We start from the raw sequence: 15,946 nt of genomic DNA on the forward strand, positions 1-15,946 counted from the left end.
CGCTATGAGTCGCGTAATGTTTGCTCTTTCTTTCAAACGTTTTCTCTTTAGAAAGTGTAACTGTGCTTCTGGTTTGTGGTCTGGCACGTCCATTCCGTCCGATTACTCCAAAGTTTAAAGCAGTGTCGGTGAGCGATCAGCTAGTCCTAGTAAAGTGTTATCTTTGGATTGCTAGGTGAAGTAGTTCAATTGATGGTCGCTAGATGGCAGCACTAGTCATAAACAATCTACAGGCGTCACGTAGGACCTGATAATTCGTTAAAGTGCTAATCGAACAGCTACAATAGCAGTACACAGTGGCAATAATGTAATCAGTAGTCTTTACAAATGGCACTACAAAACATGTTGGGTTATAATTCAATTGAACTTAGTTGTGTATGCAGACGGTTGTCATCGAAGAGCTTGTTGCGTGGTGTGACAAATCGCTGCAGTAATCCCACTCGTAGTATTGCCCTGTGACGTGCGTCCAAAATTCGGTTCACTACGACAATCGTGGAAATTGTATCGGGCAAAGTCTAGCCCGGGTTTCAGCACCAAATTTTTATGTCGTGAATCACAGTAGAACAGCGATTAGCAGTCTAACAACACTTTATTACATAGTCACAGAGCATACAATACAACAAGTCAAAGATACGTTGTCGTAAGAGTAAACAAACAGTCTCTCACTTGCCCGAAGTACATCACTGTGTGACACAGGGACATATGTGTTTGCAGTGGAACTTAAGACACCAGTCACATCTGTAAGAATTACAGCTCCTGTCTCCTGAGATACTGTTTAGTATTTACTTAGAAGAAACTTTTTTAAAGTAACTGATACACCTGCATTAAGAGCCTACCACTCATACAGGAAGGACTATGTTATTGATTGGAGACAGGGCGAATGGTGGTGTGGCTGTTTTCATTCATGTCAGACGCCTCTTCTCTCCTCTTTTCTTATCACAGCCTTTTGAGCAGTTGCTGTGGAAGTTTTCACAACAACAAAAAATCACAGTGTGTTCTTTATATCTTACACATCATGATCTGTTGGATGCAGATGCACTGACAGAACTCTTCTGTGCAATCCCCCATCCATTGTCCTCAGGAAATCTTCAAGGCACACAATGTACTGTGGGCTAGACTGCCCCTTGCTGCAGGGGTTGAATTATTGAGTGTCTCGCCCCGTTCAGAGGGTGACTTCCTTTTGATCTCTGCACAGATGACACACTTTTCCACAGCTACATGGTTATTTTCAGCCATTGACCTTCGGTTTTGCTCTCCAACTATTGCAACTCATTCCATTAACCATTTCCCAGATTCGTCTGCCGACTTGGATGGTTCAAAAGACAAATTGCTCACGATATACTCAGCAGGTCATCTTGAAATGACAGAACGGTGTCTGGGAGATAGTGGACATCACCACCTGTGAGATCCAGTGACCACCTCATATGATGGCCTGCCCTTGATGGAATGGCGAATATCGCTTGGAAATCAAAGCCAGGCATGCAGCTTTGCAGAAAGACCTCTGTACCTTCAGATCTGCTAGAGCACAAATGAGGCGAGTGAAAAAAGATCACAAGAGGATCTCCTGGAAGAAATTGTAACTTCCATTAATCCATCCCCTTCCATTGTGCAAGTTTGGAATTCAGTAAGGCAGATATCAAGCAAAAACAGTACACTTTCCCTTACAGCCTTCTTGAGAAATGGGATCATGCCGGATGCACCAAAAGAAATGGTTCAGGTTTTCATTGAACATTTCTTTACCATCACTGCATTATCAATACAAACTTCTTAATTCCAGTTATTCTGTAAGACTGTGGAGGTGAGGAGACTTACTGCTTCTCCTCATCTAACGAAAAAGTTTGCAACCTTCCATTCTCCATGTGGGCACTGGAATCAGCTCTGTCAGTGGCCCGAGATGCTGCTCCAGGACCTGATTAGATTCATTATACAATGCACCATCATCTGTGCCCTGAAGCCAATGACAAGCTCCTATCTTGTTTGAACTAGATCTGGTTTGATGGACAGAACCCCATGACTTGGAAGGAAGTGATATTACTACTATTGTGGTAAACAGACAAGGGTCATACTAACACTAGCAGTTATTGAACTGTAGCTCTTACCAGCTGCATGGGTAAAACTCTTGAACGCCTGGTCAATTGTTGCCTCGACTGGCTCCTTGAATCCAGAAGTCATCTGTGCTGGTCCTAGTGCGGTTTCAGGCACTAGCATTCTGGCCTTGTCAACTTGATACAGCTGGGGATGGCAATATAGGATTCCTTCTTAAGGTGTAGCCACTTGGTTGGAATTTTTTTTTTTTTTACCTCGAAAAAAGCATACGAGACCACTTGTGGGTACAACATCCTTTGCCGACTTCATAAATGGGGGCTACGTGGACATATGCCACTTCTTACTGAATCCTTTCTCAGGGACTGCTACTTCGGTATTGCATTGGTGATGCCTTGTCTGATTGCTATATTCGAGAGAATGGAGTCCTCCAAGGCCCTGTACTTAGTGTCGCATTGCTTGCAATCACTATCAGTGGTATCTCCTCCACTGTCAGGAGCCCTGTTAAATGCTCTTTGTTTGTGGATGACTTTGCAGTCTCCTACTGTTCCTTCAGTCTTACAATGACAATGAGGCAACTACAGCTGACCATCAAGAGGCTGCAAGCTTGGGCCAATAAAATTTGTTTTTGGTTATCACCACAGAAGACTACATATGTCAATTTTAGCCACGCTCTTCGAAGTTTTAACCAACCAGAGCTCACAGTGGGGGACATTTTAAATTTTAAGAGCACTGTGCACTTTTTAGGCCAACTATTTGACTCAGAATTAACCCTCAGAAAGACACCAGGAGCTGACAGGTCCCATTTCCTGCAGTTTTACAGGGCATTTGTTAGGTCACAGTTGAATTACAGCATGGTTTATGGAATGGCCCTTATTTCCTGCTTCAAGATGTTAAACACTTGATTTGGATATCAGCTGATGCGTTTCGGACCAGCCCAATTTGGAGTCTGTGTACAGAGGCTGGTGAACTGCCACTCTGGATTTAGTGGAATTTCCTGCTGGCTCACCAGGTCCTGAAAATCTCAGCCTTGCCTCAGTCATGGACATTTAGTGCAGCAGTCCACCCCAGCTTCGAATGGTTGTTCAGGAATTGTCCCCATGTGACCAAGCCACGGGGGAAACATGCTACTGACTGTCTGAAGGATCTGAATATGTCAGACCTCAGAATACACAGCCAGGGGTGGAACTAACTGTTACCTTCACATCTCCAGAAGCCTAAAGTGATTTTAAGCCTTGTGCAATACAAGACAACTTGTGCTCCATATTATGTTTTTACAACTCTGTTTTCTTCAATTTTAAGTATTTACTACTGTTTTATTGTTGTTTATAAAGATGGATACCAGCCAGAGAATGTCCTCAGTTGTTCCCCTGTGTTTTCTGAAAGGATTTCCAAAGTGTGTTTTCTGCAAAAATTAACAAATCATTGAGTTGTGTGGCATTATGATGACACTGGAGTGGATTAACAGGCACCACAGTACTAGGTTTCTCGTCTATTCTAAACTCACTCAGTGTGATGTAAGCAGTCCACCATATGTATTCGCTCATCCATGACTCCTTACAGTGGCTCCAACACTGTAGCAAGCATTTGTTCTTTTGCTAGGTACCTGGACATATCAGGATACAGGGAAATAACAAAGGAGTCAGAGAAGCATGTCAGGATGCTGGTGTATGTTGATGTGGCATTTGCTTGTATGCCACTATCTCATTATCAAACAGACAAATAATGTTACTGGAAAATTGAATGATTGGAGGTGGTGGGAAACTATGGTCACTCAAATTGACCAAACAGACATGGCAGATTTCATATCAACTGCACTGATGGAAAGATGGAAATTGAATGATTGGAGTGGCAGGAAACAAACTATGATCACTCAGATTGATCACACAGGCATGGTAGACTTCATGCCAACTGCTCTGATGGAAGGAAGTGCTGCTTGCCAGATTGCGCACAGGACATTGCTCTTTAAAGCGTGGTTTCCTCCTCTGGCAAGAGGATCCACCCCTCTATGAAGTTTGTGGTGTGGCACTTCGGTTCAGCATATTTTTGCTGTGTGTGTCTCATATACTGACATTAGGACTGCCCTTGGTTTGGCTGGAGATCTGTGCACCATCCTTGTCAATACTGACACCAGTGTTACATTGATTCTGAAATTTTGTGAACTGTTGGCCCTCATCCCCCCCCCACACACACACACACACAATTAAACTCTAATCTACTTTCCTTCCTATTACTCACCCCAGTTGATGAGATGCAGTCACAGTCAGGGCATTAGCACCCAGAGATGACAGTGTCTCTCTCTCTCTCTCTCTCTCTCTCTCTCTCTCTCTCTCTCTCTCTGTGTCTGTGTGTGTGTGTCTGTGTGTCTGTGTGTGTGTCTGTGTGTCTGTGTGTGTGTGTGTGTGTGTGTGTGTGTCTGTGTGTGTGTGTGTGTCTGTGTGTGTGTGTGTGTGTGTGTGTGTGTGTGTGTAATAATATCCCACAGTCTTTTCATTGTGCCATATTACCTTTGTATTATGTGGCACTTCCATATATTCTCAAGTCTTTGAAACATAATTATGCATTAATGTAACATGTGTAGCATTAAATACTAGGTATAGTTTTCCCATGCTGCCTAACCTATTCATGTACTAGTTATTTTCTAAATTCTTTCAGTATTATTTTCGTAATGTTTAAAAGGTACTGCAGCCAGTGATCCATTTTCACTAATTATTTACCAGTCTGTAAAGGGGAGTTTGTTTGTTTGCGTCATTCAACTGGAGAGAGAGAGAAAAAAAAAATGCTGATGTCTGTCTGGCTTTTCAGATTTTACAATGAATATTATAAAATACACTCAACAACACATTCGGCATTTCTCTCTAAGGCATAAACAATTTTTCTAATTGTTAATGATGATGTCAATTATTTATTGCTATTTAAACACAAGGTTTTCAATTATACATTCATGAATTTGTGTTGTAGATTTTCTAACCACTTTTTGTTAAAACAATGATAAATCTGTATGTTAAAGATACAATACATTGAAAGGAGCAGAATTTAGTGTCTCACTGGTAAGCGACATCAGAGTTGCCCTAAATTCATATGAGGTTCCTAGCTTGTTAATTTTGTCGTATTACACCTCTGTCGTGAACTATATTTTATAAACTGCAACAAAGATCTTACAATAATGCTAGGAAACTTAAAAATTAATATTTAATTTTTAAGGGAATTACAAGGTTCAACAGAGAAGAGGCGAAATCTTCAAACACAATTGAAAGAATCTGAAAAAGATTTGAATTCAGCTCTAAATGAGTTGAACCGTTTGAAGAAAGAACTGAGTAATCAGGTGGAAAAGAATGCATTATTAACAGACGATATCAAACACCAGGAAGAAGAGAACAGAAGTCTACAGAAAAAGATAAAAAACCTTGAGGCAGCCTTAGTATCACCTACAGCATCTCATCCTAGTCAGAGTGCTCTTAGGCGATTTGTAACTGAAAGCCCAGCACCTAACACACTGAAGTTGTCTCACAACATTATTGAGAAGAGGAAGTCTACACTTGCTGAGGTATAGTTGCATTATTATTCTTTTCTGTTTCTAAGATAGGATTTGTCTGTTTATGTGAGAGTGTATTTTTAGCTGTTGACCACACCACTGGACTAATAGGAATTGATAAGGGATTCTTGATAAACAGTATAGTGTAAAGTACTAAAGTATATAGGTACAGTTTTTGTTTTAAAATAATTTTTAAGTCTGACCAAATTTCGTGTAGTATTTCTCGGATTCAAGTGTGCTTTTTCATCTGTCTGCTTGGCTCAAAAGCTGAGTGCACACTTATGGTGTACTATTATCTTTCCATATACTGTCTCTGTGTGTTAAAGTGGATAAATAACTGTGTAACCAAATTCTGAAGTTAGCTTTGCACATGGTTGGGGTGGGCCACACAACTGTCACATTATCGTGTTATTGTTCTGTAAACTACGTATAATTTGATTAAACTGCAGGAAGGATGTGGTTGGTGAATGCAAATATGTTCTTAACACAAGCTGCGTACCATTTAGTAACGAAAATATATACAACCCTTGCTTAATACCATAAGAGCAGCGACTGGATCACTAGCTCTATCGAAATTAGACAAAGTCTGGAACTTTACGATGCTCTTCAAAGTTAAAGTTCAAAAGTAGGTTGTGGATAACTTTTCAAAGTCTGCAAAGCCATGCAGAAATTTTCCAAATGTCTGAAAGTGATGCTGCAGTTCAGAATTAAAAGTCCAAAAAGCTATGCAGAAATTCACAAGTCTTTAACTGCTCTACTGCTCAGGATTTAAAGACCAGAAGCACAACTGTCATAAACAAGCCATGTTTCCCGCTTGTAGGGCAGCAGCCTACACCTGTATTCTGCGTTTCACTGATCCCTTTTAGTGCTGTGGGGACCGTAATCTGATTCCATGATGGGCTAGCATTAGTCTGTTTACACATTTCAAAATAACAAAGAAAAACAATGAGCAACACACAATAAAAAGTATTTGGTAAAGGTTACCGTGTAATTATTTGCTGAGGTTCACATAGTTGTAAACAAAATAGGGGAAGAGGGGGGGAAAAAAAAGTGCAAGCCCAACCTCTACCAGTATTTGATGCGACAACAGTTCAAAACACTCAGCACCTAAAACTACCATGTTAAATGTGTGTACATAATACCAACAATTAAACTATAGCTAGCACACATACTTGCATCATCTTTATTGTAAGATGATAGGTCCAATGGCCGAGTTTTACATATTATGTGATACGTATCTTGTACAGGTCATTGAACAGCTCACAGTTGGCATTGCACCAGAGCATTCAGTACACTGATGCATTGTTGTGCTTGTGCCCTTTTTTATTTTGCAAACATATTATTATGCACATTATCTTTGGAAATTGGGCTTCACCAGATGATGTGCAATACCAGTTACTGAAAACTGATTACATTTTGGAATTTTTGTGCAGAAAATAAAGCTGTTTCAAATGACCTCTGAGAATAGTCATCTGGATACCATTAGGTATAAATAGCGTCTGTTGGGTAATTTCATGCTTCCACATTTTGAGGCAAAATTCACTCTGATAATGCAAATTTCTCATGTTCTTATTTATTAGTGCGGGTTTTACTTATGTGGTGGCTGTGAAATAATGTGCAGCCTCTGAGTTTGTGTCATGGAATCACCCTCACACCACGTACTGGCCAGCAAATACCACTCTCCCTGGGAAAACCACTTGCAGTAACTGTTCAGGTTATCTGCTGCCCTTATGATAGCTGCCTTTCCTCATGGCACCCATATTCCACTGATAACGGGCTGGTGTGTTAACTGCTGGTCAGGCAGAAAGCTCCACACGCTACCTCCTCACCAGTTATGCTTACCTGTGTCAGGTAACCCACATCCCGACATCTATCGGGATGTGGGTTACAGCCCAATGGATTGCTGGGGGTAGCTGATACACTAGGGCCCATCCATTTGGGTCTGGTGATTCAGTGGTGTTCTCATCACTCAAATATGCTGCTGTACTTCCATTGACAGAGATAGCATTGTTTCCCCTTTTATTCAAAATGTTAGTATCCTGTCACCCCTTTCTATGCCCGTGCAGAGGCCGTACACAGTGGTTCCAAAACCTTTCATAAAGAGAGACTGTGCAGAGAGACATGATTTGGTGTGGCTTTGTCTGTGAAAATAAGTTGGCTCATTTGTTGTGACCTGAGGATAACATTAGTCACTTCCATTCCATCTTCTTCCTCAGATTTGTTAGGATTCCTGGTATAGTGCACTTAGGCATGGTACACAGGAAAAAGAACTCACCTAGCAAACGTGGAGGCTCGTCACACATCAGTTGTTCTGCAGACCCCCTGACAGTTCTCACTCAAATTTCTGCCTAGTCTGAACAGCAGTAGTGGAAATACACCTGCCCATTGAAAGTTAGGAATTGAGAGATGGTTCTGACAAGACAAAGTGTCGGCACCAACATTATTGATGCTGCTGCTGTTTCCAAATTTCTGGAGGAAACTGAACAGTGAAATTAAAGTACTTAAACTGAATTGGTGGAAAATTGTGGGATTATGGAAACATGAACCATAGTGGCTGGTAATCAGTATAAACAATGATGATGATGTGACATTCAATGATAAAGATGAAGTATTTCATGGCTGTGGAGCCAGTGAGAAGTTTTTATAAAACAGTAATCAAGAACAATATTTTTCTGTCAGCTTTTTGGAGAAAAGAATAAGGGTTGCAACACTCCACTGGTATGCTACTAAAGAACTGCACCCAGAGACCACAGCATGGGCTAAAGCATCTGAAAAGATCACCAAGGGGCTTTTGGTGATGGGATGTGTGAGCAGAACAACCTGTGTGAGGCTCTTGTGATCTGCTTATAATGCATCGTGTTGCTATTTATTCCTTGCGTGAGTTATGGAACCATAGATGGTCAGCTAGGACCATACAGGGTGATGCTTGGATTTCTTCAGTTCAAGGTTTGCATTGGTGATACAAGTTTATTGTACGTAAGTATTGTCACAATTTACACTGTTGTTGGGGTTAAATACTGTTTTGAGGTGGCATTTTGTGCCTTGTTAGGAATGGGTGTGAGCAGCAGACACATTAAATTCAACAAAGATCACTTGTGTATAACAACAATTGAAATTCCTGGCTGGAATAATACGTAAAACAAAGGAAAACGTAATCATTCTCCAATAGCTGGTGTGTGGTGCATAGAAACCCACAGCAGAAAACTATTCATGCTAACTTTCGAGCTCTTGCTCTTTCTCTGGTAGAACAACATGTATAAGGCCTGGGACAACTAGGAAAACCCAGGAAATTTTTTCATTCGGGATAAAACTGGGAAAAACCCAGAATTTTTTTAGAATTCTGGGAATTTTTCGTTGTCTTACTTCTGAGTTAACTTTTTGTGATTTTGACTGGTAAGAACTGATACTCTAACAAAAAATTTTACTTTAGCCTGCTACTGTAGAATAATACTGTGGCAGTAAAACATAAACGAGAGAGAAACACCAATGTAAAACTTATAATAACGAAACACAGTGTGCACATAAGTGTTCACCGCAGCAAAATGTCATAGGCTTCAGGACGAAGTCTATGCAATACTTCACAACTGCTTTCGATGAGCATGATGTTACAAATGTTTAATTTCTAACAGGTCGTGGGAAAATATTCCAAATGATGGTTTGAGAAGCATTGATTTCAAAGTAAATTTCCTTTTGCGCAAGATGAATTATGTTACGTGCGAAAGCATGTGATGAATTCCTTAAATCACAGAGCGATTGACTCTCATTCAAAACTTAAAACTTTGAGGACGAGCCATTTAGAAGAATTTCAAGCCCAGAAGACAAGAAATTTGTCATCATTTAAAATTTTACTGGCATGTTTGTGTTTGACATATCTTCATCTTCTTCATTCTTCTTCTTTTCCCCTTCTCTGTGTTATATGTGGAAACTTAGCTTTTCTTTTAGCTGTGCTTCATATGTATTAATTTAAACCATAAACTTTTTCTGTTTGTTCATCTGCTCTACTTAACAGTGATGTAGCTACTGGCTGTCCTATGTTCTGAATATCTGCTTTCTTTTACTGGTGAGATAACGTGATGTGAGCTGTGATTAGCTGAGAAAAGCAAATCACAGTCTGGACCTCAGTGCTTTGGAAACTAATGTGATGTGCTTGGTATTCATTTTTATGTTTCCCTAATATGAAAATAGGCTGCATACATGGTGCTGCGCATCAAAGATCTTTACAAAACGCGTTTTTTACTGGGTTCCATTTCCTAAAGTGCCGGGATGTGGTGTCTAAAACCTTTACTGCTCCAGGAATTGATAAATTTTACTGTTCTGAGGGATATTTTCACCCAGGAAAATGTGTATTTTCACGTGGGAAACAGTGTATTTTTACCTGGGAAACAGTGTATTTTTATCCAGGAGAAAACTGGGAATTCTTTTTCCTTGCCCATATATACACTCTGTAGAAAGAAGTTCATGTATGTACACACACACACACACACACACACACACACACACACACACACACACACACACAAACTCATCCGCCTGTGGCCACTGCAATAATAACTGTTGATTGTCGATAGCAGATGCCTGGATAGATGGAGGTGAGGAGGGGGCAGGGACTGACACCTGAGTCTAGGAGGAGGCAGTGGGATATTGTGAGGCAGATCTTTCCACAGATTACTCGGCAGCTGCACAAGATTAAAGGGAGTTCAGAGGATGCGGGATATAAGAGATAGTGTGAGGGGAGGAATGGAGAGGAAGATGGAGTCACAGAGGGAGACAAGGGAAGAGAGAAAGGGAGAGGAAGGTTGAAAAGAGGGGGTAGGGAGGGAGTTCCTCTTTTCATTCCACTCTCCTTCTCCCCTGTCCCTACTTTTCCACCCCTCTCCCTGTCTCCCTTCCCTCCCCTCTCCCTCCTCATCTCCACCACCTTCCTCTTCTTTCCTCCCCTACCTTTGCGTCCCTTCCCTCCCTGTGTTCCTACATCTTATATAGTCTACCACCTGAATTCCTTTTATCTTCTTTGTAGTTGCTGAGTCAACTATAGGAAGACCTGCCTTACTTTATTCCACTATGTCCTTCTGTAGCACGGCAGGATTCAGTGGGCTGTCAAAGTGATTAGAAGACTCTTTGCAGGTGGTGGTCCACATTCTTCTGGCAAAGATGGTGCCACCAAAATATCATTAACATAGATGAAACAGAAGTCAAAGCCCCAGGGCACTTCAACAATTGATCTTTGGAAGGTTTTTGTGGTCCTTAGTGTGTAGAGGAATTCTCAATGACAGCTGGGCTCTAATTATAGTCCTTGACAGGACCCAGAGTGGGAAAAATGTACAGCCACAAGATGCTACAAAAAAATCACCAATGTGGCACACTGTGTCTTGATCATAGATTGTCCATGCATTTAGTGCTCTGGTTGTTATCACAATTCAGATGTCAGCCATCTAGCTTATTTGCCACTGGATGCAACAGTGACTTGCAGTACTTTCTGACAGTCCTGCTTTGCTGGCCTGAACCATTGTTCAAAAGCATCCTTGCTGCTTCGAAATTTTTTGGTAGCAATACCAATAGGACGACAAGCTGAAGCCCACACATGGTACATTGTTATGTGGGCTTAGTGCTCTGGTGCACCAAATGGACAAATAATTGACAGTTATTTCATTATCAGGTTTGTCAGCTTTAGTGATCCTGTGACAAAATGATCTATTAGATCAGATCCGTAGTGTGACTTAGATGGTTGGTTGTACTTACTGAAGCCATTCACTCGTGTGGGTGAGGATTATGCACATGTGAGATCCATGTGAAGTAGTGTATCCCTTTTTATTCTGGGCTGTGGGTGGGGTTAACCAGCCTTTACACACTCAAAAAGCAGCAAGGTAGCATGCAAGATTGTCAAGCTATGATATCAGATCATCCATAGTGGTCCTATGTAGCAGGGCACACATAGTGGAGCCACAACAAATATAGGAATCCATGTGATACTCCTGGACCCAATGAAAGGTGGAGATAGGGAGAGCTGCTGAAAGCTCTCTCTAGTGAGTGCATCTCTGGGGGATTCATACGAAATCACTCACTTCAAAAGCAGCACGACTGCCTTGAAATGAAATGCTGTAATTACATGTCTTGTGTATTGCGTTATGCCAGCAGGGTGCAAAGGAAAGCACAACATGACATAATACACAGGGCTATTCAGTCAGTCCAAAATGTCAGCGCTTTGAAGGCTAAATGGGGCACTTTTCTGCCTGAATGACACAGACTGTACATTACAAAATAGATTCACATATAGTGAATATGAATTGACATCCACTGTGTATGACACATGAAAATTTGTGGTTTTGATGTGAAGATACAGACACTGTATGAACACAGACATTGTAATCGTCATTGATGTATCCGTGCCTCATGAGGATAAATGACGAAGAAACGTTTCTCTCTCCCTGTACAGAAATCATGAAATGTGTAAGTGTAAGCTTTGTAGACTGGAAGACATGTGGAAGTTTGAATCGGTCTTGGAGACATAATCAGAGAGCCAAAGTGGTTAAGACGACCACTCGTGATAAGTGGAAAATTCTGGTTCCAGTCCCAGTCCAGCACAAATTTTCAGGTGCACAAACAGCTGACATCAAATCGTATTTGTGAAATGCAAATCCATTTCATAACATTTACCACAGCTGTAATCGTCAACAACAGCACATATTCCTTCAGACATGCATGCGTGTCTGAATGACATTGTAGTATGAAGATACAGGCATAAAGACAGACATTGTAACCATCATTGACAAACAGTATAGTTGGCTGGCTTTATCTGTGTAGGCAGCTACTGGCTGACTCATAGGGCCTGTCATTATGGTGGGTGGTTTCGTATTTACCGGCCCCGAGCTGCTGCTGCTGCTGCTGCTGCTGCTGCTGTTGTCTTGAATGTAACTAAGTTTGTTGCTGCAAATATATTTCACATCAGTGACATGTACTGTAGGTTTGTTGCAGTGTTGCCAGTAATTCTTAGAAAGATCTTGCTGGTTCCATGGGTGGGGGAGTGTGGAGCTTTGAGGCTGCCACATGTATTGGATAAAATATAAAAAAAAATCCTGTTCTGCATATTTAAAGAATAAAACATGTATTTGGTAAAATCTTGATAACTCTAATAATATAACTAGTATGCCAGTCTAGTTCTTCATGTTATTAAAATTCAGTTGTAAATATATTCTAAAGTATTATGTAGTGGTTTGTCGTTGAAAAGAGTACAAGGATGATTATATCCTGTGATAACACAATGATAGGTAGCAACATAACCATTAACTAGAATAATGGAAAATCCAGGATGTAATAATGACAGTATTATGGAAAGATAGATTGCTACTCACCATATAACGAATATGATGAGTCACAGATAGGCACAACAAAGACGGTCAAACAAATAAGCTTTCAGCTTAAAAGGCCAAAAATCTATGTGTAGTTTTTTAATCAAGTAAAGAAAAATCCAGAATGTAATAACAATGGATAGATGGAGATTGGCTGTACAGATGAGACTTTGAGTCACAGGCAGGCACAACAAAAAGGCTGCTTATACATTTGAGCTTTCAGGGAAAAAAATCCTTTAGACTGGAAGCTCAGATGTACAGCATTGTTTTTGTTATGCCTCTCTGTGAGTCAGCATCTCCTCTATATGGTGAGTAACAATTTATCAGAGTCTTCCCTTTTCATCTCATCCAGTCAGTTTCCCCTGATTCAGGGCTCTGGGCGACTTTTCCAAACTTCCTTTCCTAGATCTCGTGCATCCTTTTCCTTCATCCCACTTCCACGCTTCAACCCTTCTACCAGAAGGAGCCATTGGCTCCAAAAGCTGGCAAACTGTAATACTTTTCTTGTGTGTGTTCTGCTGCTGCTTGGTGAGAATCTTGTTTATTTATCCAATTACTTATATTTTCAGAAATTATTTTCATTGATAAATTTATCCTTTACATCGTAATGAGTTTTGTTGTTTCCAACATATGTTTGGAATTCCCATGCCTCTCTTTATGGTGTCAGTTATGTGAGAAGCTGTAATGGTGAGTGCAGTGGCACTGATAACTAGATTTGGATGTAAGGCATTCCAAATAATGAATATAAACAAATTTGACTGTATATGCTAGGTGATCTTTTCTAAGGGTATTTTTCTGGGGTGTAGACACGTATTGATGTGACGTATGGACAACTAATAGTTCCAACAAGAATGCAAACTTTTGGAATGTGGTGTTATTGGAGATTAAAGGGATTCACTGAATAACAAATCGGGAGCTACTGATTCAAATTGGAGAGAAAATAAATTATGGAACAACTTCACTAAAATAAGCGATGATTAATAGGACAGATCCTGAAACATCAAAATGTCATTAATATGGTAATGGAGGGAAATGTGTGCATGTGGTGGGAGGGGTGGGCGTTGTTAACTGTAGATGGAGACCAAGACTTGACTACAGTAAGCTGTTTGAACTATGTAGTTTGCTTTTGTTGTGCATAGATGAAGTCAGTTGCATAGGATAGACCAGTGTGGAGAGCTGCATCGAACCAGTATATGAACTGACTATAATACCAACAATAACATAATTTAACTTGGGGCAAAACTGTAATCATCAAAATCATGATGGATTTTACATACACCAGTTAACCCAGGCTTCAAATGTCTGATTACTTTACAAATGACTTACTGTGTTAAATATTTTCCTTCAACCATGTAAATGGAAAGAAAGGTTTGAAATTATACTTAGTTTATTGGAAACCACTAAGTACAGGCATTATGAAACATTGGATGAATATAACAGGATAATTTGTGTGCCATTTTAAGCAAAAGCTAGTTTTTCATTCATCTAAAGGTTTGGTGTCATATCTCCTGAACTATACGGTTTCTGGTGATTAAAGAGGGCAGTGTGGTAATGGTGTGCAAGACTCACACTCCTCCTTGGTTATCGAACTTACTTGGTGTTGCTTCGCCGATCTTCTTTTCAGGATAGCCGGCTGCAGTGTCCTGTACAACTTCTCCGAAGATAAAATGCTGCTTTTGAGGAATTTTTTATACTTTTGAAATAACTCCATACACTCAAGAATACTTTGAACTCAATCTCACTGTATCCTCATGACACATAACAGCTTTCATACAACTAAAACATTTTTCGTAAGCTTTACACCTTCCAGTCCGTCAAACTGTCACATTCATTTTTCCATAAATACAGTCTACAAATCTCTCCAAATTTAACAAGACAACTGTCTGGACCTTACGAAAGTAAGAGAATGAATGAATAAGTAATAGTCTCTTCTCTTCTTTCAACAACATTCAAATGTTCACACAATAATGTTTGACGTCACACGGAGTGTGGCGTGTTTATTCCTTGAGGTGGGCATGTAACTTCTTAGGCGGGCTTGGCGACTATCTGCCTACACTGATCATCCGTCCTGCACACACATAATTGTGGTGCAGTAGACAAAATTCTACTTTACCACACTCATCTCTAAAATAACATGTGTTCGAGAAGGTGGAAATAAGAGGGTCTCAGGAATTTACCTCAAAATTCTCGAGGCACTACATATCCCTCCCCTTAGCTCGAACACACAATGTTTGTTATATACATCAATATTTTATTCATATAATATTACTTTGCATTTCCATCAATTTATATAACATTTTTTATTATATTCATTGACCTTTTGATCAATGTAAACTTTGTAAGGACAAGAATCTTTCTGTTCCCTTTCCAATTGTAAATTCAGAGTGTATACGACCTGGGACAACCGGGAAGTCCGGGAATAACCTGTGAATTTTTTCATCTGGGAGAAAACCCGGGAATTAAAGAATTCTAGAAATTTTTCATTGTTTTAGTTTTCAGTTAAAATTTTGTGATTTTGACTGGTAAGAAGCAATACTCTAACAAAGGATATTACTGTATCCCGCTATTGCAGAATAATGCTGCAGCAACAAAACGTGAATGAGATAAAAGAAAACAAAAATAAAACTTAAATTGCAAAGGACATGTGCCATATACAACAAAGCACAGTGCTCATACAAGCTGTCTGCCAACAGCAAAGTGTGTCAAAGGCTTTAGGAAGACTATAATGCTTCAGAACAACAAATTGCCTCTGATGAGCGAGACGTGACAACCTGTTTAAATTGGATAACTTTGAGCAGTTGCGGGCAGGCTCTTGCGCATGCGCAGTTGAGTCGCATACGAGTTCTACCTTCTTTTGCTTCTGGTTACTGAAGCAGGCTGGGAGCCACTTCTTAATATCGTCCCGGTTCGGAAATATAGAAAAGCTAGCGCTGATGCCCAGAGCAGTCTGAGTTAAAGTGGGGAGGTGGGTCGTCTCCACGTGACCTGTGCTTACGTTCAGTGATTTTGTTGTTCCCTCTTC

The 15,946-nt window shown here is 40.3% G+C and overlaps 1 protein-coding gene across 1 annotated transcript in view; it reads left to right on the top strand.

The window, feature by feature from the left end:
* Nucleotides 1-15,946, top strand: part of LOC126353790 (E3 ubiquitin-protein ligase TRAIP) — a 199,064-nt gene that overhangs the window by 125,827 nt on the left and 57,291 nt on the right. Inside the window, 1 exon segment of the mRNA XM_050002879.1 lies at nt 5,248-5,590. Within this exon segment, the coding sequence (XP_049858836.1) occupies nt 5,248-5,590 (343 nt within the window).

The sequence above is a fragment of the Schistocerca gregaria genome, chromosome 3 (assembly GCF_023897955.1).
Source record: "Schistocerca gregaria isolate iqSchGreg1 chromosome 3, iqSchGreg1.2, whole genome shotgun sequence".
In the NCBI taxonomy this organism is placed as follows: Eukaryota; Metazoa; Arthropoda; class Insecta; order Orthoptera; family Acrididae; genus Schistocerca; species Schistocerca gregaria.